General features: G+C 37.5%; 1 protein-coding gene across 1 annotated transcript in view; it reads right to left on the reverse strand.

The window, feature by feature from the left end:
* LOC141325945 (protein quaking-B-like) overlaps window positions 1–26,314 on the reverse strand; it is a 193,714-nt gene that overhangs the window by 34,299 nt on the left and 133,101 nt on the right. The window contains exon 6 of the mRNA XM_073834664.1: window positions 13,477–13,620. Within this exon, the coding sequence (XP_073690765.1) occupies window positions 13,477–13,620 (144 nt within the window). The remainder of the gene's footprint in view (window positions 1–13,476; window positions 13,621–26,314) is intronic.

Below are 26,314 nucleotides of genomic sequence, written 5' to 3' on the forward strand. Positions count from 1 at the left end.
ATGACAATACGCAAGTGATTTCGGCGTTTTCTCCGAAGAAAAGGCCACCCAGCGTCGGCAAAGTCAAGCAGTGCATTAAAGACTAAGTGCAGCGTTGGGGAAAGTGGCGTTTGCTGACAGAAGGTACACGCTCAGAACGGGAGCCTTTATTTCGCTCGTGACATTTCGTTTCCGTGGTGCCCGGGGGAGGCAGCTGTTCTATTGGAGCTTGGCGGAGCAGAGAAGCTGGATAGATTTCTGAACGGCCATGGAGTCTGCATCTATACACTATCCCCACTATTTACACAGGGATTACTCTGCCGTTCCTGAAAAGGGACAGAGAGAGGTAGCAGAGAGAAGGACAAGGTAATTTGAGTATGAATATGTAGGTCCACAAAGAATCTGGGCCCCCAGATGGCTGAAGAAAAAGTCCCTCTCTGTTTATATTTTAAAGGTGAAGTATGTAATTTGACGGCCACTAGTGTCACCAAACAGGTTCATACAGCTCTCCCAACTGGCATTAGATGGACAAACAAGTTAGTCCTAGAGAGCTACTGCCCTGCAGAATTCAGCTCTATTCCTAATCAAACACAACTGAACAAGCTAATCAGTGTCTTCAGGAGGAGGGATTATACAAAATGCAGGTTATTGTTTATTTAGTAGTGACCTGAATAAGATATTTCACATAAGGACGGTTACATATTAGTTAAATTACAAAAATTACCCTGTTCAAAAGTTTACGTACACTAGGTTCTTAATACTGTTGTTACCTGAATGATCCACAGCTGTGTTTTTTTGTTTAGTGTTAGTTGTTCATGAGTCCCTTGCCTGCTGTTCTTCAGAAAAATCCTTAAGGTCCCACAAGTTGTTTGGTTTTCCAGCATTTTTGTGTATTTGAACCCTTTCCAACAATAACTGTATGGTATTGAGATTCATCTTTTCACACTGAGAACAACTGAGAGACTCATATGCAACTATTACAGAAGGTTCAAATGCTCACTGATGCTCTAGAAGGAAAAAAACATGTATTAAGAGCCAAGGGGAGAAAAATTTTTGAATTTGAAGATCAGGGTCAATTAAATAAACATTTAAGTATCTTCTGTAACCTCTGAAGGGCAGTACTAAATGAAAAAAAAAATATTACATTTAGGCAAAATAAGAAAAACGTACACATCTCCATTCTGTTCAAAAGTTTTCACCCCCCGGGCTCTTAATGCATGGTTTTTCCTTCTGGAGCATCAGTGAGTGTTTGAACCTTATGTAATAGTCCCTCAGTTGTCCTCAGTGTGAAAAGATGGATCTCAAAATCATACAATCATTGTTGGTTCACATACACAAAAATGCTGAAAAACCAAAGAGTTTGTGGGACCTGGAGGATTTTTCTGAAGAACAGCAGGCAGTTTAACTGTTCAAGACAAACAACAGGCCTACACCTGTTTTAACCCATTCAAATCCATTCAGTACAACTCCACATACTTTCCATAAAATCATTGCATAAGATGCGAAAAAGTCTGCAGATTGCATCTGGTCCTATGAAAGAGCGAGCTTGTTCTTTCAAGTAGCTGAAAATCTGAAAGCAGGGGCGGTGGGTGGATGATTTAAGCCCCTCTGTAGTACAGTCACATGACCCGGTGCTCTCCTTTGAGGATGGGGCCTCTCAAAGAGTTGCCACAGTAATGCACTCTCTGCCCTGTGAACCCCAACTAGCCTTTATTCTCTGTGCAACCGAACTGTACCAACACTAGCTCCAAAACAAAGTGTTACTCAATAACATCATGAGAGACTGAGGGAGGGACACACAGAGAGATAACAGAACAGAATGTGAGGGAGAGAAAAGATGCTGGACTCTCTGAGAGGAGGGGAAGGGGAATGAGCCCCACTGGGAGCATTATCCAACCCTGTAGGGCCAAAGAGCCCGCTCAGGATTTCCACACTCCAGTTGTAAACAAAGAGCCTTTTGATGCTCTCTCAGCCTCAAAGACATGGATGACTACTCAATCATGTGACCACAGAGCGGCCCTGCCGTTCACACGTACACCGTAGCCACACACAGAGCTACACCCGCCGACATATACAAAGTCACATTACTGATGGAAAGGAGACCTTTGGACAATAGGAGGCAGCGTGTGCACCTGCAGAAAGGGACAAAGATATGCAAAAATGTGCAGTCATTTCTCGAGATCCGAATGTGCGTGCACACAAATGAGCACAACATGTCTTATTTAGCGATTTCCCAGCATCACACACACTCAAATGTCTGCAAAGAGAAGCATGAGCTCTATTCAACCCCTCTCTCTCTCTTTCGCTAGTGCTGAGCACTCTGAGAAACAGCGAGAGGCAGAAAAACATGTCATGCAAGAGGGAGCCTATTGTGCCATGAAGGGAACAGATGGAACCTCCCACAAACCACTGGGCCCTTCATTCTCCTGCCTTCCCTAAAAAAAAAAATCAGCGTCACAAACAGCAACACTGGCTCTGCTCACCCATAATGCACCTTGGCTTCTACATCCACTCGGGCGTTCTTACAAAGATGTGAGGGTGTCCATGTGCAATCTTGCAGGCAGAGATTCAGTTATGTGTGACTAACGCTTGCTGAGCACGTCACGGGAATCCCCAAACACAACTTGTGCACACCCCGCCTAGATATCGCCTCCTAAATGCTTCTCCCAGCAGTCGTTCGCAATCTGCGGGGCTCAAAATCCCGTCGTGAGCACGTGTGCCAGCGGGTGAATTGGGAGAGTTTGAGAATCTTAAAACATTGGCATGTGGATATGTGCAAAGTAGAAAGGAGTCAAGGAAAAAAGATCCAATGACTAGATGGAAGAAAAATGATGCAAGGGTGTTGTAGCTGATTTCCCGAGGCAGTTTCTAGGGTGTTCTGGTTGGTTTCTACTGTAGGTGGTTGCTTACTGGCCAAGTCTGCCCTAAAGTCTTTGAATATTCTGTTTGGGTCCTTACTTTAATGTAAGTCTACATGACTCTTCCACCCATTGTATCTAAGACAAGTAATATCATTTATCATTTATATCCACAGTTTGGGATGGGCTATGAAGTTAGGGACAGAGATTTGTTCAGATATTCTTAACCAGGGGTTTTAAAGCAGGTCATACGGTTTTTTAAAGTGTCCTACTATTGTTGGAGTCACCTACAACAGGTTTAAATGCATCTAAGATCAGAAAACATTTGTAAAATGTCTTTTGTCAATGATTTCAAAACTGTCCGAAGCAGCTTTGAGTGTAACGTCTGTGAACCCCTTCCTTCCACAAGCCTACTCTGCTCTGATTGGTCAGCTGGCCAAGCCTGTTGTGATTGGCACAGAGGGGAGTACTTGCCAAGACAGTGGCTGTTTTTGATGTCCGCGGGTTAAAATAACCCTAATAATGTTATATTTAGCCCCTGGAAATGCTAATTTACCAGGAGAACCCCAACAAATTGTGTTTATTTTACACCCCAGAATGGAATTTTTTATGGGGGATCCCCCTCGAAACGTGACTGGTTTAGTTCTAAATAGCAATTGGGTGAGTTTTATTATGAAAACCTGGCAACCCTGATGCACCTTCACATAAAACATTAATATGCTCCAATCTATTTTTAAAATTAAGACATAAACACATTTTAACATTTATGCAAGTGAATCATGCCCACAGCTAAAGTTTAGCTGCTAAATTGTAAACACAACAAAATACCGGTGGATACGTTAGCTGAGTGCTAATGTGACTAACTGATGAAACAACACAGTTTGTAAACTAAAATATGTCTAAGTTACATTCTTTATTATTAAACGAATTAATTAGAACAACGACAGTCTACATTATTCAACACATTCTTAGGAAATAGTGGGTTCACAATGAATTATCAGAACTGTTTTAGTAAGACAGTAATATCGTGGTTTACCTGGAAACCTAATGCTGCACTAGGTATACAGTAAATATTACCACAAAAAATAGATATGTTGAGCACTCACTTGAAAGTGTACACATAACGTATCAATTGTACTTACAGGTTGTGGTTTGGAAACACTTGTTAGTCCAAATAAAGTAGATTAGAAGCCAAAAAAGATAAAAGCCAAGACTAGAGAAGCAGTCTTCTGTAAAATGATGAGCAAACAACAAAAGGATCGAATTGTATTGCTGTGGTATCGTGGAAAAAATTAATTTTAACCACTGGTTCTTCACATCATAATCTTTCGGCAAGGAAAACAAAACAAACAGTGCAGAACTCAGCGTCTTCTCGACATGATATAAACACACTAACTAGCGGAAGTGTTTGTGGGCAGGTCAGACTGTTTGTGTTTTGCAGGCAGGTGGGAATTATACTAATATATATCTATATATAATATATATAGAGAGACAATATCTTTATGTATGATGCACTTTTTTTGATTCACAACTTTGCAGACGGTTTGCATTAAAGGACAGCTATGTTACAAACTGCAGAAAATACTTTTTCGAAAACCCATATGACCTGCTCTTTAAAGTAGTTAAAAGAAAATAGAGTTTAAATGCCAAGTTCTGTCAAGGAACTCTAGATGGCGCAGGCTGATGGGTCGTTAACTGATAAGATTCACAAAGTTAAACTACTTGGCACAAGATGATTGGTTCATGTTGCATACGCAGCCAATAAGCTTGCTGCTTTACAGTTAAATGTCTGGTTAGCAATCACTAGAGCATTTCGCAGAACGCTTTCAAAGTTACTCTGAAACCCTCCACCTCCCCAGCTCCACCTGTACAGATCTGCGGGTTATTATATATGCTATTTGTGCAGCAGCAGTATGTCTTCACGCCCATAAAAGCTCCACAAACACTGAGTTTCATGGATGAGCTGGAAGTATCTCATCCCAAGAAGAAAGTGTGGACTAATCTGAGCTGTGCTGGACAGAAGGAGGTTTGAGTACTTCAGCTCCTGCTGGCCCTTGCTGTTTACTTAACTTCCCCTCATCTTTAACACCACTGCCAGCACAGCTGGACAACCACATGGGACAAAAAGGGGAGGTGTATGTGTGTGCGTGTGTATGTGCATTGTGTGGAAGTAGTGCCTCCACACCCAATTTCAAATTTCGCTTTATCTTCAGCCCTGACAATTAGAGCTGCCTCTATCTGTCATGGCTCCAGGCTGGGAGCCACGGAGGGGCGGCTGACAGACAGGACTTTAATTAAAGTAGTCCCTTCAGCAATGACCATTTAGGCCTAGCTACTGCTAACACAGGGTGGGGAAACAGAGTTAGAGAATGTTGAGAGCTAACAGATAGCGGTGAGCACTTCACCTCACCACAGGTTTAGATGCTGCCTACCGGCTTACGTTCTAAATAAAGGCCTTTCTGAAATTAGCTTTCTCCAGGGTGTGCATGTAATTTGGTTCTAAAGTTGTGTGTCATAGTTCAGCTTAACATAGCTGGAAATATTCACAGTTAAGTGACACGCGACGCCTGTTTTTCCAATAATATGAATCATCTGTGACATGTAGGAAGTTAAGAGCTTTAGTGTGAGTACGAACATGCAAAAATGTTTTTAGAAACATCATGTAACTTGCATGTGCTAGCATTAAAGATTTCCCCCTCTCATGCAGACACAGGACTTCCTTCCTGGATATTAAATTAACCAGAACCTGGCTGCAGCTGACCAAATAGACAGACAGGTCCATATCAAGCAAGATGATGTTTAATTCTCTGTTCAAGTATGCAATGATAACCAACAGCTATTTTAGTGTCACTCCTAGAGATGCACCAAATGTTCGGCAACCAAAATTGCGAAAAGGCAATATTTATGACTTTTATTTATGCAATGGTGAAAAAAATGGGCAATATACATGGGGGAAACCACGAAAAACCGTGTTTGGTAATCGGCCTTCGGCCCAGTGTTTAATTTTATTCGGCTTCGGCCAAGAATTTTCATTTTGGTGCATCCCTAGTCACTCCCCAAGACCTTGAGAACAAATGCTCAATTCTTCAGCTATGAGCTCATATCCTGCACTCCTAGGCTACCACAACATGCAAAGTGTGAATCTATCACTTCAAACAACTAAATCTATGATCAAGTCAAATCAAGTCAGACTCAAATTACGTAGGGTCCACATGAGCCAACAGCTTTGAGACGTCCAGAGCACAGTCCACTGTTTCACAGCTCTGATGCATCATTCTACAAAAAGCACACAAAAATGGAAGTTTAGCAGAATGTTGATGCCGTCAATTTCAATACAATGAAAGATGGTGACCAAAGGCCGTCAAGCTCCAAAAATAAAAAAGGCCAAAAACCACCACAACACCATTTATGCCTTCATTTTCTATGCTATATTTTAAGTCCTCTCAAGTCTCTAAAGTTCTAGTTGATGCTGTCAATTTCAATACAATGAAAGTCAATGGTGACCAAAGGCCGTCATGCTTCAAAAATAAAAAAAGACCAAAAACCAACACAATGCCATCCATTCCATCATCTTCTACGCTATATTTCAAGTCCTTTTAAGTCTCTAAAGTTCTGCCATCTTTTCACATTAACATATAGGATATTCAAACATTCATACAATTGGACTTTTCCTCACATAAAGCTATTTGTATGACTTTGAATAATGTTGAATAATTGAATAATATGTACAAGTTACCAGTGTTGGGCATGCTTCTTTAAAAAAGTAATTAGTTATAGTTACTAGCTGTTTCTCGCAAATAGTAACTGAGTTACATCATTATAAAAGTAACTAATTACCAGGGAAAGTAACTATTGTGTTACGTTTTTAAAAAATGTTCAAATAAGTCAAATAAATAGGATGTCCCCAATATTAAATATGTTAAATGAATGAAATGGACACTAAATATAATAAATTATTATTATAAAAAATGTTACACTAATCTACACTATTTTAATGTTGCTGTGGGACAATGAGACACCTATCAAATTCAAAAACAATATTGTAAATATTATCAACCCTCTACAGACACCTTGGCAATAGAATTGCCATTGGCTAGTCATTTTTTTAGTGTACTCACCAGTTTAATATTAAATATTTAAAAAAATATATAGCCTAATGGCACAGTTTTTTAATATCTGAAAGTACACTTAGCATCAGTCAGTCAAGCATTATAATATTATATTTTGATAATTTAGCATTAAACTTTAGTAATTAGAAATTTAGTAATTAAAATAACCATGTATGAATGCAAATTTGTCATGTTGACTGAACATAGGACTGGTGGTGGTACTTAAGATATTGTTTGTCATTTAGTGTTTCTATAAAAAAATGGGAAAAAAATTGAAATAATACTGATAAGATAACAAAATTACTAAGAATTCTACTACTAATAACAATATAAAATGCACTAAGGATTAATGAGCTGCTGGGATCATTAATATTAATCATGTTGTCTGCGTTTGCTCGAACTGATTTGCTAAAAATCAAAACTAGGGACGATAATAGGTGAGCGCCAGCCAATGAGATTGCCGTTTGCACATTAGGTCCGCCTACTACTGGAGAAACCGGCAGTTCTTAAAAGCTGAAGAATTCCGAAGGAACGCCGTTATTTTGACAGGAAAATACAATAAAGAATATCGTTTACATGTAGCGCTTCAATTCTGCATGGTATATAAGACACTCTCGCTCTGTATCTTTCTTTGTGAGACAAAGCGACGGCGTGTCGTGTGTCTTCACACTAGCATTTTATTGTCAGTAACGGTAACGGTGTTGTAACAGGGGAAACAGTATTTAGTTTGATAACGCCATTAGTAATGCAGTTATTCACTTCACTGCAAGTTACTATATATGGATTACACTTATGGTTCTTTTATGGGGTTTTTTTGGAGCTCGCCAGCCCCTAGTCACCATTCCCCTTCATTATATGGAAGATATCAGCATGTTGCCACTGGTAATACGTAAACGAGCTTTCCTTCCTGCTTATGAGAGACAGAGGAGCTCAGGGGAGTCTGGTGAGACCTTGCCTCAGTCAGCACAATCAGATGCAATAGTGAAGCGAAGGCTTTTATATATTTGTCACAAAGCCATTGATGATAATTGCTTTTGACTGTGTTAGCAGTATCCTGCTGGTCACTGGCTTCCTTTGTGCACTACACCAACTGCTGCCACTACTGCCAGTGCTGCTGATTATGATGATGAGAGCAACGGTGGTGATGTAGATAATGATGATTATTTAAAATAGATGACGCCAAGCTGACGTCTCCTGGTGTGCTGCTATAAAGTGGCTGCTAGCTTTCCCTAGAAGGTAGGGTGCCAATCCAGCAAGTGACCCCCTGATACCTGTGTTACATATATATTTAGTCAAAAAAGAGACATTTTCCACAAACACCAATGGTGCGCTGCTAGCTCCACCCACATGTGGAGAAGCAAAGCTTTCAGCTCAAATGCCACAAGATGCGATCAATCAGTATGCAAATTTCAGCAGGGATTATAAAGATCTTTACAGAAGTTGGAGCAGTCCACTAGTGGCTGTTATCTTAGCGCAAACAGAAAGGGAAAAAAATCCCTCCCTCCATCTATTTGACAGAGAAAAGTCCCTGTAGGCAAACACAGAAGTGTTAATGGATTTTACCTTGGGATGTGGGAGGGTACTGTCAGACATCATACACTGCAGCAGCGGGGCTGGGATTGATAAGGAAGGGGCGGCCTCTCTGTGGGCCGTCTGGGAGTTAGCTGCCAGACAAGGGAATTGCTCTTAGATGAAGGATCAGGTTAAATGTTATGCTGTTGTCGCAGTAGTAGCTGTAGTCTGTGTCCACTCTGAGACCCAAAGCGTAGGTCCACTGATTGGGGAGGTGTGACTGTTTTCACTGAGCTTATTGAAGGTGTTTGCAGTTGCCATGACAGCCTACTGAAGCAATAACATATCATCTTTCCTCCGGTGGCCACATCATGTAATGGTCTTTCTGTAACATGACATGAAAATCTTCAATCTTCGCACTGTCAGTGGTCACGTTTTAAGACCAATATGGCTGACATAAAAATACGAAAACATAAATGGCTTAAAATGAAAACTCCAATCTAGTACTTTTGGTGACTAAAGTTTTGCCTTTATGAGATTTTTTTTGTCTGTAGGAAAAGAATTTGTTCACTTCCAGAATTTACTCATGCCCATGTCATCCAAGATGTTCATGAAATTTAGGTTTTTGAGGAAAACATTCCATGATTTTTCTCCATGTATTGGACTTCAATGGGAGCCAACAGGTTGAAGGTCCAAATTGCAGCTTCAAAGGGCTCTACATGACCCCTGCCAAGGAATAAGGGTCTTCTATTTATCTATTATCTATTGGTCATTTTCTAAAAACAATAAAAATGTACTTTACTTTTTACTTTTTAACCACAAATGATTGTATTGCACTAGCTTGACCTCACAAATTACATAGTAAAGGTCTTGCGTGATGTAGGCGGAAGTACAGACCCAGTGTAAATAAAGCGAACATACAAAGAAAGTCAAACGTAATGCGTGAAGTTGTAGACGTGCATCACAGAGCTAGTGCAAGCGCATTTGTGGTTAAAAAGTATATACATTTTTATTGTTTTTAGAAAATGACTGATCATTTTGCTAGATAAGACCCTTTTTCCTTGACTGGGATCGTGTAGAGTCCTTTGAAGCTGCATTGAAACTGTAATTTGGACCTTCAACCCACTTATCCCCATTGAAGTCCACTATATGGAGAAAAATCCTAGAATGTTTTCCTTAAAAACCCTAATTTCTTTACGACTGCAGAAAGAAAGACATGAACTTCTTGGATGAAATGGGGGTGAACCAATACTTTAAGAGAGACAGAACAGTTGATGAAGCAGGAAGGGGAATGGGATCAAAACATGATCCAGGGTAAGGATCACCAACCTTGCTCCTGGAGATCCATCCTGCAGAGTTCAGCTCCAACCTCAATCAAACACACCTGCACCAGCTAATCAAGGTGTTCATGGTTACTTGAAAACTACAGCCAGGTGAGTTGGATCAGGGTTGAAATTAAAGTCTGCAGGAAGGTAGTTGGAGACCCCTGACCAAGGCTGTGATTCAGTAGTTCTTGTATGTTAATGGTGGCCAATTTCAGTTCTGGAGAGCCACTCTCCTGCAGAGTTTCGCTCCAACCCAAATTAATCACATTTGAACAAGCTAATCAAGGTCTAAGGGTTACTAGAAAGCCACAGGCAGGTTTTTTTTTTATCAAGGTTGGACCAAAACTCCAAGCAAACCGAAGTTGGCCATCTGTATTGTCTCTATTGTATCTGCCTACCAGCTCATTAATAAAGACATCAAGACATGAAAAAGTTATAAGAGAGATGTTTAAAATGAGTACTGTACACTCTTAAAAATAAAGGTTCCATAAAGAACCTTTAACATCTGAAGAACCTTTCTGTTTCTCAAAAGGTTCTTTGTGGCAAAAGAAGGTTCTTCAGATTATAAAAAGGTAAGAAAGAGATGGTTATTTAAAGAACCTTTGACTAAATGGTTCTTTGTGGAACCAAAAATGGTTCTTCTATGGCATCGCTATGAAGAAACTTTTAAAGCACCTTTATTTTTAAGAGTGACTCAAGGACAAGTGTTGAGAACCCTTACACTACACCACAGTTCTGACCAAAATACAAGAGTACAATTATAGGCCCACAGTCGTAACACTGCAAGGAAGCCACATCATAAGTAGCATTTATACCACAAAATGTGTAAAATGGGTTTTTATCAAGGTTGGAGCAAATCTCTTCAGGATTGTGGTTCTCCAGGACCAAAGTTGGCCATCCCTGTTGTATGTCATTAGCACATATACTACCCCAATACACCAGTGGTAAGCAACCTTGGTCCTGAAGTATGTTTCCCTAACCAAACTCACCTGAATCTACTTATTAACTTGTTAATAAAGACAACAAGACATAAAATGGCTGCAGATAAAACAGACCCCTGCTTAAAAAACAGCATATGAGCTGGTTTAAGCTGGTTCTGATTTGGTTATGAGCTGGTCCTGAGCAGAAGCTAGCTGCTTAGGACCAGCATAGACCAGCCCATAACCAGCTCAGGATCAGCTGCCATGCTTTGAAAACATACCTAACCAGCAACAGGGACATCCAAAATGAGTACTGTTATGGGTACTTTAGGATCAGAGATGAGAACAATTACACTACACCACAGTTCTGACCAAAATACAACAGTATAATTATAGACCCCACAGTCGTAACACTACAAGGAAGCCACATCATAGGCAGCATTTATACCACAAGCATTTGTAATGTGGCATTCATGCATGTACACAGGAAGCACAAGAGCAAGAAACAATCATACATATGCTTGAAAGCTGACAGGAGAGCAGGGCAAAATAAAGAAAAACAATAGGCTAGACTGGCCTATGTCTAGCACCAGTCTTCACCCCTGTTGTAAACTTTCATGCAAGGTCCAGTCCCATGGTTTGTGGGGAAGTATCCCACTCATAACTACAGTATTTTATCAGAAGCTATGGTAGATTGTGCACCACTGCAACACAGATGAAGTAAGCAGCATCTGTAAGCATCTGAATCCTCAGCACTTCATGAATGCCCCGCGGCTAACGAAATAATTGAGGGAGGACCCACTGGTCATGCAATAGTCATTAGTAGACTCTCAGAGCTTTGGAATCTGTCTACAACAGTTCATACCGTATAAACTAAAGACTGTGAGCTCAATGCACTTACTTCCTCATCAAATGACTTCACCTCATAAACCCTAAGACACCAGTGTTAGAAAACAACAGAATGTTGCCATAGCTCATTATTTGCTGTGTATTATCTATCCATGTCAGGTACATTAAATAAAACTCTATAGTGCTCAACTGCCTTCACAGTATTTTTATTTATGGAGATACTAGTCTCAGCCTCAACGTTGGCTGAACGTCTGATGCATATGGTACACTTAACACTTCAGGAATGTCGAAGTCGTCATCTGATTAGTTGAATTTGACCGGAATTCCGGGAGACGCGAGTGTCGCGTTTATTTTCGGTCCGCCGGGAAACAAAGCACAGACTGATTTACTCGGCGTTTTGCTAAAAGGTGCTTATGCAGATGCCATTGTTGTTCTACACATTTGCGACGTTCGCGAACAAATTACTGACTTACTGCTTGTTCTCCCTCTTCTTCGTTATCTTTCAATGCTGGCTATTTCAATGACTTGTTGCACACCAGTCTGTTGTTGTGGGGGCATTTCCATGCACCGAAACGTGACACTGAATGAAACAAACTGTCATTGGTTGTTTGACATGTCGATCAAACGGTCTTATGGGCGGGCCTTGGCCAATGAAAGCTGCCATAAATTCCAGACCTTCAGCCGTCAGTCTGAAGGTCTGGCTACGCGAGACTATGGAGATACTTTCTAAGATAGCATCCTACCCCTAACCCTAACCCTAAGTACATCCATGATAACTCAAAACGTGGCTTAGCTAAACAGAGCTACAGTAGTGTCTATTCATGCATACTCCAAGTGGCTGACTGACAGCATTCGTAGCATTTAAAAAGCTTTAATTTCCCACCATACAGGCTGACTTGACCCTGTTCTTCCAACCATTTCATATAGAGTTAAATGACAATGATGCAACGGTTAGCTTAGGGAATGTTTCAAATGACTGATTACTCAACCACACCGGCCCTGCACAGCACTTCCCATTTGTCAGGAGAGCGTTTGGAGAATGTTTCACTTCCCACTCATCAAGTGACACCAAAAGGAAAGGAAATGAAAGAGGAAAATGTTTTAAGGCCACATGCAATCATAAATACACATGTTGTAATGTGCTGGGATTGTTTCTAATATAAGAACATTACTAATAAATAAATGTTACTAATACTATAACTGTTATAAAAACACATTATCTAACAAAATCCAGTCATTCTTTTACTATGGCAGATATTGCATCTTTATGTTAATAAAAAACAAAAACTTGTGCAACTTGTGCAATCAAAACCTGCAGATGTAATACTAAACAAAAGTCAATGTCATAGGTATAAATCATAGGTATTACTTTATAATAACAAAAAACAACAAACATTACTGTGTTATATAATGCTAAGTCACTAAAACAGCTTGTCTGATGGAAGCAGAAATCTGGATACTTGTTGCATGATGTAATAATAAAATGTCCTGTTACAATATGAATTATGTGAATTGAAACAGCAGCTGTCTGGAACATTTTTGTTTTGATGTCTAGTAAATTGCCACAAAGCAATCAGTGATAATTGGTTTTAAAGGCCAAGCGCTGATCATTATGTTATATTTGCACCTAGAGAGTTGAATATGATATAGTGCATTAAAAACTGCAAATTATGTCAGTATTTAAACATTGCAGTGAGACACTCACACAGCCTGTGAACAGAACCTGTACTGATGTTTGGAGGGGCCAATTTATTGTGTGAAAATGGTTTCAAACCTCAACAAAGCCCATGGCATATAACTTCAAAAGCCCACTTCCTGTCATTTTAACATTTAACATCAGAGAGCCTAAATGAGCATGATATGCTATATGCTATAGAGTGCAACTAGAAAGGACGTGTGTAAGCAGGAAAGCAGTGGCACTTACCGCAGGCACGAGTAGCTTGTTAACCTCCTCCACTGCACGCTTAAGCTTGATCTCAGCCCGGTTCTGGGCATCCTCCACCGTGATAAGCACATGGAGGTCTTCATTCAGATGCTCCCAGTTGGGTTTACCTCGGTTTTGTTCCTCCTGCATAGAGAGAATGAGAGAAAGAAAGGTTTTAGACGCACTGCTGCTATACAAGATATTGACTGCTACAAATAAAGGAGGTCTTTGCACAAAGAAAGATGACTTCAATAAATGGTAGATAGTCCATAGTGTATAGTTGGACATAAACCTTGACCCTTTGGCTACAACGTACATGTTTTAACAGAGTTCACCAGAAATATGATATATGTGTGTTTTGGTATGATGAGGTTCAAGAATGATGTTGGAACTTGTCTCAGCTCCCACTTTCGCTGTGGGGTTTGATACCTTGATAACACTAAAGTGCAACTGCAAATCTAATAAAAACACAGACTACAACAGAGAGGATGTGAAAGTAAAAAAAAACGGAGAAGCTGCCTCTTTGATCCGCAGTGTGCTACCAAAGCAGAAGTCAGGATGCCATGTATATGTCATCCTGTGAGACACAGCTCTATAAAAGAGACCTCGTAAAATTCATACAGTCTCAAGACAGGCGGTGACAAAAGCTTCACAGCTAGCAGAGAGCGGCAACAATGGCATGAGCAACAAATCAAAACTAGATCACTGCTGAAGTGAGTCATAGCTCAGCAGCACTTAAAGCTGATGTAAATTTATTCTGTTAATATGCTTTTAACTCAGCTTAATATACAGAGACAACTATAAGTTAGACATTTGTGTGTTCAAAAAATAAAAACCCTGTGAGGCACTTTCAAAACATTGCTTTGTTTGTTTAAGAATGTAGACCAGAAGCGGACAGCAACAGCAGCTCAACCAATGGAGTGAGTTTAGGGCGTGGCTATCTGTTTTGTCAGACCAATGGCAGACGAGAAGTGTTTGTGAAACCTGTTTGGAAACATTAGTAGGTCCAGTGTGAGACGCTAACACCCCAGCAACCGCATAGCAACTGGAAAGACCAAATACAACTCAGATTTTCTTGAGAAAATATTACATTTTTGCAGTTCTCTTTGGCGCAGCAAGAAATACAGGAGCTTTAAAAGCTAAATTATATGACAGGAAACCATGAAAACTTTGGATTAAAAAGCTTTGAAGCTTTGAAGCTGAGGGCAAACAGCTTAATTGATAGAAACCCAGAGCACATTAAGTTGAAGGGACTCGTTACACTTCGCCTACACCACCGCTTTTGTTTGTCTGCGTTTGGCTTGTTTTGCTGTTTTTCTCGTTTTCCTGAAGGATTTCCAAATGAAAAATCAAGATCTGATTTATGCAATAATCAGATATGCAAACACTGCTCGTTTTTTCTCCTCGTGACTGCAAATGGGAAATTGATGGCAATCAGCGTCGGAGTCTGTGTTTCCACGTTCTGCCTGCTGATTTTCATTAAGGATCCATTGTTGCCCTTTTCGGCGTGAAGCGAGGAAGGGTGGAAACGGGTTGCGTATCGCCAAACACACGCAATATGATTTATCATTTAGGATGTCGGTGCTCGGGTGTCATGAGGTCACTTCCTTTTTTTCTCTGTTCGGCCCTTTGGTTTCGCTTGGCTGATTTACTTGGGTTTCCTTGGTTGTGACAAGTGCTAATAATTGATCTTCTGAGGCTGATTGTCACAGTGCAGCAACCCACCCACAGCTACGCTGTCAATAACACTCGAAGAAAGCCGGCCAGAGACCGCCAGGAGGGACCGGAGTAGAGGTGGTGTGTATATTCGTGTACGTGTCAGTCTGTCTGAGGGTAAGATACAGCTAAGACACTTGTTTTTCCTGCGGTCCAGGCAGGTTGTCTCGCATCAGGCCGCGGCTGTACCTTCTGCGGCCCCGCAGGGCGGCGAGTGACAGCCTGGTAGTCAAGGTGATGTGCCTTCAACGCTCAACGCAGGAAATATGTCCAACTGTGGGGCCCTCCGCTAGGCCTTTGTTTACACCTCTTTCCCCTCGCGCACTGTCTCTGAGCTGCCCGTGCCGTAGCCCAGCACTAGTGAAATCAATGTCCATAAATCCATTGTCCTGCTCTTTTGTAATCCTCACCGAGGCAATAATGCCGCTCTGAAGGAGCGCCGACCCCTTGGTGGAAAGCTCTGGGAACTAATATCACGACTCGGCTGGGGGAGTGTAATGAGACATGAGCTTGTTCCTCAACATACTCACTAATATATTTCACCACAGTGACCATGTTTACATACACGCCATTGTCTGATTAAGGTCAATATTCTGGTTCAGCCTTTAAATGGATAGTTGACACAAAAATGAAAATTAGTCTATTATTCACTCACCCTCCAGGCATCCTAGGTGTATAGGACTTTCTTCTTTCAGACAAATCCAATCAGAGTTATATTAAAAACTGTTCTTTCTCTCCAAAGCTTTATCATGGCAGTGGGCAAGTGTTTCTCTTCATCAGTCCAAAACAAGTCCAATAAAGTTCATCCATCCATAATAAAAAGTGCCTCACATGGCTCCGAGGGGTGAATAAAGGTCTCCTTTAGTGAATCGATGTGTTTTTGTAAGAAAAATATCCATATTTAAAACGTAATAATCACTTTATTCTAGCTTGCTTAAACTGTCATACACAGAAGCTGTTTCGAGCGGATGACGTATGACGCTCAGAAGTGACGAACGCAAAAGCGCAATGGACAAAACAAAACAATGGTCACAAATCAGAAGTACAAAACGAGGATTTGTAAAGTAAAATGGCGGAGAATTTCAATATAGGCCGAGACGAGACTAAAGTAAAGAAACGTTGCTAGACCCGGCGCATTGATTCCAGGTTTTAAATGGATATTTTTCTTGCAAAAATGCATTGATTCGCTACAGGAAACCTTTATTAACCCCCTGTAGCCGTGTGAGTTTTTTAATATGGATGCATGCGCTTTATTGCACTTGTTTTGGACTGATGAAGAGAAACACTCACCCATTTCCATAATAAAGCTTTGAGAGAGCCAGAACATTTTTACATAAACAATTTTTAATATAACTCCGATTGAATTCGTCTGAAAGAAGGAAGTCATATACATCTAGAATGTCTGGAGGGTGAGTAAATAATAGGCTGATTTTCATTTTTGGGTGAACTAACCCTTAAAGTCATCATGAACTCAATCTGTGATGTTTTAATGCCATATTACCATATTGCCTTCTTTCTATTTTAGTCCACATGAGGAAAAATTTAAACGAAATGTCCCACTCGCACTTGACCATATAAGAGCGGTGAATAGCGACCAGCATCAAGTTAAAGAAAAAGCACACACAAGTATCACAGAATGGTCCCATGTGACACATATTTTATACTCAGAGTGTTTTGGGAGTGTATAATAGGGTTTGGTGAAAACAAACTGAAATTTGATGTATTATTTAACAGAAATCCTAACCTTGGCCGTCAGTTTCTGTGCATGGTTGCACACTCATGAGACTCTATTGGTGCAGAACACTCCGACTCACGCAGAAAAAGCACACAAGTGGCAAGGAATCAAGATTAATAAAACATGACATGACAGAAAGTCATACAACATTAGAACAACATGAGGGTGAGTAATTGATGAGTTCATTTTCATTTTTGGGTGACCTATCCCTTATAGTTGAGTTCGAATTAAGACAATTTTGTGGGTCAAAACTGTCCATTGCCAAAAGTTTGCCAATGTGTGAAGTCATTTTTAAACCAAGCACCTTTCTATTAGACAAAATTGTGAATTTGTTTGTCCACGTTGTCCAAACCAGTGCAAAATCTCAATGGGAAATCTTTCAAACTCACAAGACAATCTGAACTGAAATCCTATGATTGGATTTTACCCATGAAATTCCACCAAATAAAAGTATAAATGACTAGCTTTATTCGGAAAAGGTGGATTTGGAATATTCATGTATACATTTGATCAGCCTTACAAACAAACATCAAACAAACATAATCAGCATGCATGAAGCAGGGCATGTATGTTCTTTCCAGCTATTTGCTTGCTTTTGTGACTTATTTCAAATCAGTGTTAGTAGTACAGTGATTTACATCACAGTAGTTCACAGTAATTTAGTCAACTCATTAATTCTCATTCATGTCTCTGACAACAGCACACAAAAATGCAATGAATTGTAAAATGTAGGTCATAAGGCTCTCGCAGAGCTTTCAGCTGTCTGTATATTGATTTATGTTCCTTTCTTTAAAGGCTGAAATGTGTCATTTTAACGCTGAAACAAAATGTTAAAACATCCTCGCATTCCAGCTTAATGTGAAGCGACAGCTATAAGTAAACCATTTGCAGTTTGATTTCCATAAAAATGCAACACTGTGACTCATCATAACAGTGCTTTGTTTTGTCTAACATACTGTAGCAACGTTGGCTCAACCAATGGTGTGAGTTATCTGACCAATTGCAGATGGGCAGGAAATCAAACCTTTTCTCATTCTGTTTGTTAATGCAAAAATAATGCAATTTAGCTTAATTTTTGTAAAAAGCTCAAAAATATTTCTTTCATAACTTTTTCACAAACATCTTGTAGCATTAAATATTACTTTTGTGTTTAGATGACAAAGAATCCAGACTAATATTAAAGAAGAAATAAAGAAATAGTTCACCCAAAAATAAAAATTAACCCATGATTTATTCACCCTTAAGCAATTCTAAGTGTGTATGACTTTCATCTTTCAGATGAATACAACTGGAGTTATATTAAAAAATGTCCTGCCTCTTCCAAGCTTTATAATGGCAGTGAATGGGTGTTGAGATTTTGAAGTCTAATAAAGTGCATCCATCCATCATAAAAAGTACCCCACATGGTGCCGGAGGGTTAATAAAGGCCTTTTTAAGCAAAAATATGTGTTTGTGTAAGGAAAATGTCCATATTTAAAACTTTAGAAACCTTAATCTGTAGCTTCCACTAACTGTCGTATAAAACATTCCACGATTTTATGATGGATCGAAGCACTTTATTGAACTTTAACAGCCATTCACTGCCATTATAAATCTTGAAAGAGTCAAAGCATTTTTAAATATAACTCTGACTGTATTTGTCTGAAAAAAAAAAAATCATATACACCTAAAATGGCTTGAAGGTGAGTAAATCATAGTGTAATTTTCATTTTTTTTGGCTGAACTATCCCTTTAACATAACAACAATATGAACAAATTCTGATATTCTGTTCAAAAACTTTTTATTGGAAGTGTAAAGGATCCATATTGGTACCTTAAAGGTACAAAAGTTTACCTTTTAAAAAGGTACTGCCCCAGTGACAACTTTTGTACCTTTTTTTCTTACAATGAATGCTGTATATTTGAAAATGTACCATTCAATCTGAAATCAGATCAGTTCTGATCAGAAACCTTAAAAAATAACTTTTTACATATTTTAGATATTTAGCCATCCTAGGTGTATATGACTTTCTTTTTCCAGACAAAATATAATTGGAGTTACGTCGGCGCCGATAGCCTTGTAGCCCTACAGGGCCGTTACGCTCCAGGCGTCCCGTATTTAAATCCCGACTTGAGGACCTTTCCCGATCCCGCCCCCCATCTCTCTTCCACTTTGCTTCCTGTCATGTCTGATCTGTCCTATCATAATAAAGGCAAAAATGCCAATATATATATATATAATTGGAGTTATATTAAAAAATGTCCTGCCTCTTCCAAGCTTTATAATGGCAGTGAATGGTTGTTGAGATTTTGAAGTCCAATAAAGTGCCAGAGGGTTAATAAAAGGCCTTCTGAAGCAAAACAATGTGTTTGTGTAAGAAAAATGTCCATATTTAAAACTTTAGAAACCTTAATTTGTAGCTTCCACTAACTGTCATATACTACTTTACGAGATAACAGTTTATAATGTTTTAAATATGGACATTTTTTTTTCTAAAAGACACATTGATTTGCTTCCACACATTGACTCTGTAGCTTCCACTAACGGTCATATACAAATACATGAGATTACAGTTTATAAAGTTTTAAATATTGACATTTTCCCTAAAATAAACTCATTGATTTGCTTTAGAAGGCCTTTATTAACCCCCTGGAATTGTGTGGAGTGCTTTTTATGATGGATGGATGTACTTTATTGAACTTCAAAATCTCAACAGCCATTCACTGCTATTATAAATCTTGAAAGAGTCAAGGCATTTTTAATATAACTCTGATTGAATTCGTCTGAAAGAAGAAATTCATATACACCTAAGATGGCTTGAAGGTGAGTAAATCATGGTGTAATTTTCATTTTTTGTCTGAGCTATCCCTTTAACATTAACAAAACAACACTATGAACAAATTTAGCTTAATGTGCATGTAAACATGGTCACAGAGGAGTAACATTGCATGGTTCAGAGCAGGCTCATGTTTTGATGATGCAATGATTTGGGTCAACCATGTTGATGACTAGAACCACTGAAAAATTGCTGCAGGACAGACACATCTGATTTCATTTTCTTGTTTGTACAATATATACATTTCAAATATTAGGAAAAACTCCAGCAAGCAGCAGACTCAGAGAGAATACCAAACACCAGTCTGACTCTCTCTCGGGATAGATTTAGAAAACGACAGAGGGCTTTGCCCTCAAATCCAGACGATTTGGTGGTTGTGTAAAAGCGAAGTTACATCAAAGCATCTTGTTAGAGGATTTTAAAGAACAAAGGAAAAAAGGTTCACATGCTTTGTTAGAGATGTTTCATCAGGTTTCATCTGTTCTCAGTTGTGTTTTCACATCAGTATTTGGAAGTTGGGATGAAAGCAATATGTCAAAGTATTTTCCATTTCAGTAATTGTTATTGATCAGTATACTGCATGGGAACCTGTAGATGCAATGCTGCGAATATTAAAAAGAGAGCTAGTTTATGTGATATATTTAAATTTAATTACACCAAAAATGTACAATTACTTTAACACTTTTAAGTGTCCCAGTTAATCAGAATTCACCCTGTAGTATGTTTTATTTTACTTTTGACCTTTGTACCTACACTACCAGTCAAAAGTATTTGAACAGTAAGATTTTTAATGTTTTCTCTTTTGCTCACCAAACCTGCATTTATTTGATCCAAAATACAGCAAAAACAGTACAATTTTGAAATATTTTTACTTTTCAAAATTACTGTTTTCTATTTGAATATATTTTAAAATGTAATTTATTCCTGTGATTTCAAAACTGAATTTTAGCATCATTACTCCAGCCACATGGTCCTTCAGAAATCATTCTAATGTTCTGATTTGCTGCTCAAAAACATTTATTATTTTTATTATTATGTTGAAAACAGCTGAGTAGAATTCTTTCAGGTTTCTTTGATGAATAGAACGTTTAGAAGAACAGCATTTATCTAAAATAGAACTTTTGATTAATTAAAAGCATTTTGAAGCATCCTTGCTAAATAAAAATATTAATTTCTATAATTTTACTGATTTTACTATAATTATACTAACTCCAAGCCTTTGAATGGTATAGTCTACAATGTTACAAAAGCTTTTTATTTCAGATAAATACTGATCTTTGGATCTTTCTATTCATCAAAGAATCCTGAAAAAAAAGTAGTGTTTTAAATATTGATAATAAACGTTTCTTGAACAGCAAAACAGCATATTAGAATGATTTTTGAAGAATCATGTGACGCTGAAAACTGGAGTGGTGATGCTGAAAAAATTCAACTTTGATTACTGAAAAAAAAAATACATCTTAAAATATTTTCAAATGGAAAGCAGTTATTTTACATAGTAAAATATTTTAAAATATATACTGTTTTTGGTGTACTTTGGATCAAATAAATGCAGACTTGGTGAGCAGAAAAGACATAAAAAAATCTTACTGTTCAAAAACTTTTGACTAGTAGTGTGCTTATAATATGACCCATTAAACTTAGACATAAATCCACTGGTAACTCCGAGCACTGAATATAACAGGGATATTTACATAAAGACAATGTGTTTAAACTACTATTATGGTTATGCATGAACAATCACTTTAATATGTATGCAAAATGCAAGAAGAAAATCCAGAAATAAAATACTGTCACACAGGCGCACGCACACACGCGCGTATCTGTTTAGTGAGGTTGCGAGAGGATGAATCTGAAGTGATTGTGACAGCTCTAATAACAGTAATTGCCAGCGGGCCCAACACTGCAGCTGAGTCTCTCTGACAGGCCCAGTCAGAACAAAGATGACGGCAACTACATCAGCAAGACAACATGCTCCATATTAACTTTGTATATCAGCGGCAGAGTCCCTACGTACCCAGGGCTGATCTACAATTTATTTAGTGCACGCTACTTTTTCGTTAAATCCCATGCTGTTGTTTTGAAGGATGAAATTTGGATTTTTTTTAAACTAATCAGTATTGATTAAAATCTATTTGGATATATTTCAGTTAATATTGGATTTTTGATGCTTACACTTGAATGACATTTGTTGTCATCAAAGTTAATTTTTAAAAACACTATTTAATAATACTGTTAAACGTAACCTTTAGAAAATCTAAAAATTAATATCAATATTTAATTTCTGTATTTCATATTGTGATGCCTAAATTAATTTCCATTCCTTGTGATTGATTTTAGATTTTAATGTTTTAATTTTTAATGTATTTGCAAAAAATACTATTTTGCAGAACTTTATATAATTATTTTTTAAATATTTAGATTTTATGTTGTTCTGTAATGAACAAGAAACTCCTCGTAACTAGTAACTCTCATCTGGAAACTACGAATGTGTATGTGTTTACACATCTGCTTTACAGTAGGATAGTGTTGAATGTTTGAAATGGATACAGTACATCAGTAAATGAAAAGTGCTGGATAGATGCTCAGAGCGTTAAAACACTTGCCTTGAGTTGTGTTAGAAACTTCAGCGCTCTTGTTGCCACTTGTCTCTTTCCTTTACATCAAAGTTGTGCTTAAGGCGAAGGTGAGACAGAGAAAGACTAACTAAATTATATTTAAAGGCCATCCACAATGTGACATAATGGTTTAACAGCGGAAAGCGCTCATGGTATCTCATGAGATTAAGCTGTTGAAAGCTGCTGTTGCAACAACAAGTGTGAGTCCATGAACCGCAGGAGCAGTCAGAGAGAAAATCGCCTCCTCACAAATAATAATGACACTAATAGACATTAACTGCCTGTGGAATTGCAGCTCTGCTACACCTGGAGAAAAATATTCAATGACAAAAATATCAGAAGAATGCATACAGTCATGAACATTTCACTAGAGACTATCCTCAGCTTCGTCGTGAATCAAAAGTGTTCACGCTTTTGAGAGCTCTCAAAAAGCAGCTGAGCACTGGTAAAACTTACTATTATGAAATACTTAATGAAAATTAATTTGTTGCTCAGAAAAGGAAAATGTTTAATTAGAATTCACTGGAGAGAAAAATGCTTTCGCCTTCAGAAATGTGTAGTAACTCCTTTCCTTAACCAGCTGTGTTATTTGAGATATCACATCTGTAACACAAAATAGTGAGACATATTACATGCTGAAGTTTAACACTAAGGGGATTCGCAGATTTTCATGAATGACATGAGTTCTGCTCCTGTGGAGGATGCTGATTCCATGTGGACCGACTTATTGGCTTATTCTACCTTTACGCAATTGATTAGATTATTCCTGTCTCGGGCAAACATCCTCGTCCCTCGTGTCATGTTTCATCCACACACACATAAACATAGCTTAAGTGAAACTAACAACAGGCAAAATTAGTATTTTTCAACCCAGGGCCATGAAAATACATGCCTCTATATGCATTTCTGCAAAACCATAATTATGTACCTTAAGCCCGGGACACACCAAGCCGACGCCAACCAACTCTTGCCGACGAAAGCCGACCATCTTGTCGCCTCTAGTCGGCTGCGTCTGCGGGCGTCTGGGCAATTAAACTGAGCTCGAACACACCGAACTGACGTCACCCGACTACAAACTAGAAGGTGCTTTCTGCGCATGCGTGAGGAGATATACCGTTGCGTACCTGCAGATGGCAGTATTGTATATAGAATTGTGTGAATTGCGAAATGATGACACCGAGCCGGTTCCCTCTTGACTCCTTCCTTTGCTTGTTACGTCACTTCACGTTCAAGTCCTCCACGCGCTCTGATTCGATGTCTGAACAGCCAATCAGAGCGCTCTCTTTCCCAGACGGCCCGACAAGCCCGACGCCGTTTCAACATGTTGAATCGGCAAACTTTGGCCGACGCGAGCCCGACGAAAGCCGACGAGAGCCGACGTGCGGAACACACCGAACGACGCGCTTCACCGACGCCCACCAACTGCCCTACGAGGCCAGACAGCCGATCGTCGGCTTGGTGTGTCCCGGCCTTTACTGTACGTTTCGAGGCAGTTTCAAAGTAAAATGTCTAGAGAGTGGCGCAAAAATAAGTTTTTTATTAGGCCGGTATTGTTGTGTATTTACTACGCAGCTTTATGTAGGTATTGCGGCTGTTTAGAATTTGAATATCTGGGTAGTGTTGCTCGTATCGGTTGAGCTACAGAGCAAACCTACTGAATTAGACAATTCATGTATATGAAGCTGTATATGTGACGACAGCGTTCAAAAGTATCAGTTTTCAAATAGCGCAGGATTTTAAAATTGTTTTGAAGTAACTGTGTGAAAACTGGGCTTTATTAATTAAAACTTTGTACCTGTAAATTTTGACTTTATTATCATAATTTTGACTTTATTGTCTAAATATTTTGACTTTATTCTTGTAATTTCGACTTTATTCTTAATATATTTCACCTTTATTATTGAAACATTTTGACTTCATTCTCGAAACACTTCGACTTTATTCTTGTAATTTTGACTTTATTCTCCAAACACTTTGACTTTAATCTAATAATTTTGACTTTATTACAATAAAAGCAAAAATGGCAAAAATAAATCGAAGTGATTCGAGAATGTAATTTTGACTTTATTCTCAAAATATTTTGACTTTATTCTTGTAATTTCAACTTTATTGTCTAAATATTTCAACTTTATTCTCGTAATTTCGACTTTATTCTCAAAATATTTTGCCTTTATTCTCGTAATTTCAACTTTAATTGCAAAATATTTCAACTTTATTCTCAAAACATTTCGACTTGATTATTGTAATTTTGACTTGATTCTTTAAACATTTAGACTTTATTATCATAATTTTGACTGTTGTTTATAAATTTATTGTTTAAATATTTTGACTTTATTCTCGTAATTTCAACTTTACTTGCAAAATATTTTTACTTTATTCTCGAAACATTTCGACTTAATTCTCAAAATACTTTGACTTTATTCGTGTAATTTTGACTTTATTCTCTAAACATTTAGACTTTATTATCATAATTTTGACTTTATTGTTGAAATATTAAAATTGTATTGTCTGTATATTTAAACTTTATTCTCGTAATTTCGACTTTAATTGCAAAATATTTCAACTTTATTCTTTAAACATTTTCGACTTTATTCTCATAATTTTGACTATTGTTTATAACTTTATTGTCTCAATATTTTGACTTTATTCTCGTAATTTTAACTTTACCTGCAAAATATTTTGACTTTATTCTCGAAACATTTTGACTTAATTCTCGAAATACTTCGACTTTATTTGTGTAATTTTGACTTTATTCTTGAAACATTAAAATTTTATTCTCGGAATTTTGACTTTATTCTCTAAACATTTTGACTTTATCATCATAATTTCAACTTTATTGTCTAAATATTTCAACTTTATTCTCGTAATTTCGACTTTATTCTCAAAATATTTTGCCTTTATTCTCGTAATTTCAACTTTAATTGCAAAATATTTCAACTTTATTCTCAAAACATTTCGACTTGATTATTGTAATTTTGACTTGATTCTTTAAACATTTAGACTTTATTCTCATAATTTTGACTGTTGTTTATAAATTTATTGTTTAAATATTTTGACTTTATTCTCGTAATTTCAACTTTACTTGCAAAATATTTTTACTTTATTCTCGAAACATTTCGACTTAATTCTCAAAATACTTTGACTTTATTCGTGTAATTTTGACTTTATTCTCTAAACATTTAGACTTTATTATCATAATTTTGACTTTATTGTTGAAATATTAAAATTGTATTGTCTGTATATTTAAACTTTATTCTCGTAATTTCGACTTTAATTGCAAAATATTTCAACTTTATTCTTTAAACATTTTCGACTTTATTCTCATAATTTTGACTATTGTTTATAACTTTATTGTCTCAATATTTTGACTTTATTCTCGTAATTTTAACTTTACCTGCAAAATATTTTGACTTTATTCTCGAAACATTTTGACTTAATTCTCGAAATACTTCGACTTTATTTGTGTAATTTTGACTTTATTCTTGAAACATTAAAATTTAATTCTCGGAATTTTGACTTTATTCTCTAAACATTTTGACTTAATTCTCGAAATACTTCGACTTTATTTGTGTAATTTTGACTTTATTCTTGAAACATTAAAATTTTATTCTCGGAATTTTGACTTTATTCTCTAAACATTTAGACTTTATTATCATAATTTTGACTTTATTCTCTAAACATTTAGACTTTATCATCATAATTTTGACTTTATTCTCTAAACATTTAGACTTTATTATCATAATTTTGACTTTATTCTCTAAACATTTAGACTTTATCATCATAATTTTGACTTTATTCTCTAAACATTTAGACTTTATTATCATAATTTTGACTTTATTCTCTAAACATTTAGACTTTATTATCATAATTTTGACTTTATTCTCTAAACATTTAGACTTTATTATCATAATTTTGACTTTATTCTCTAAACATTTAGACTTTATTATCATAAT

The sequence above is a fragment of the Garra rufa genome, chromosome 2 (genome assembly GCF_049309525.1).
Source record: "Garra rufa chromosome 2, GarRuf1.0, whole genome shotgun sequence".
NCBI lineage: Eukaryota > Metazoa > Chordata > Actinopteri > Cypriniformes > Cyprinidae > Garra > Garra rufa.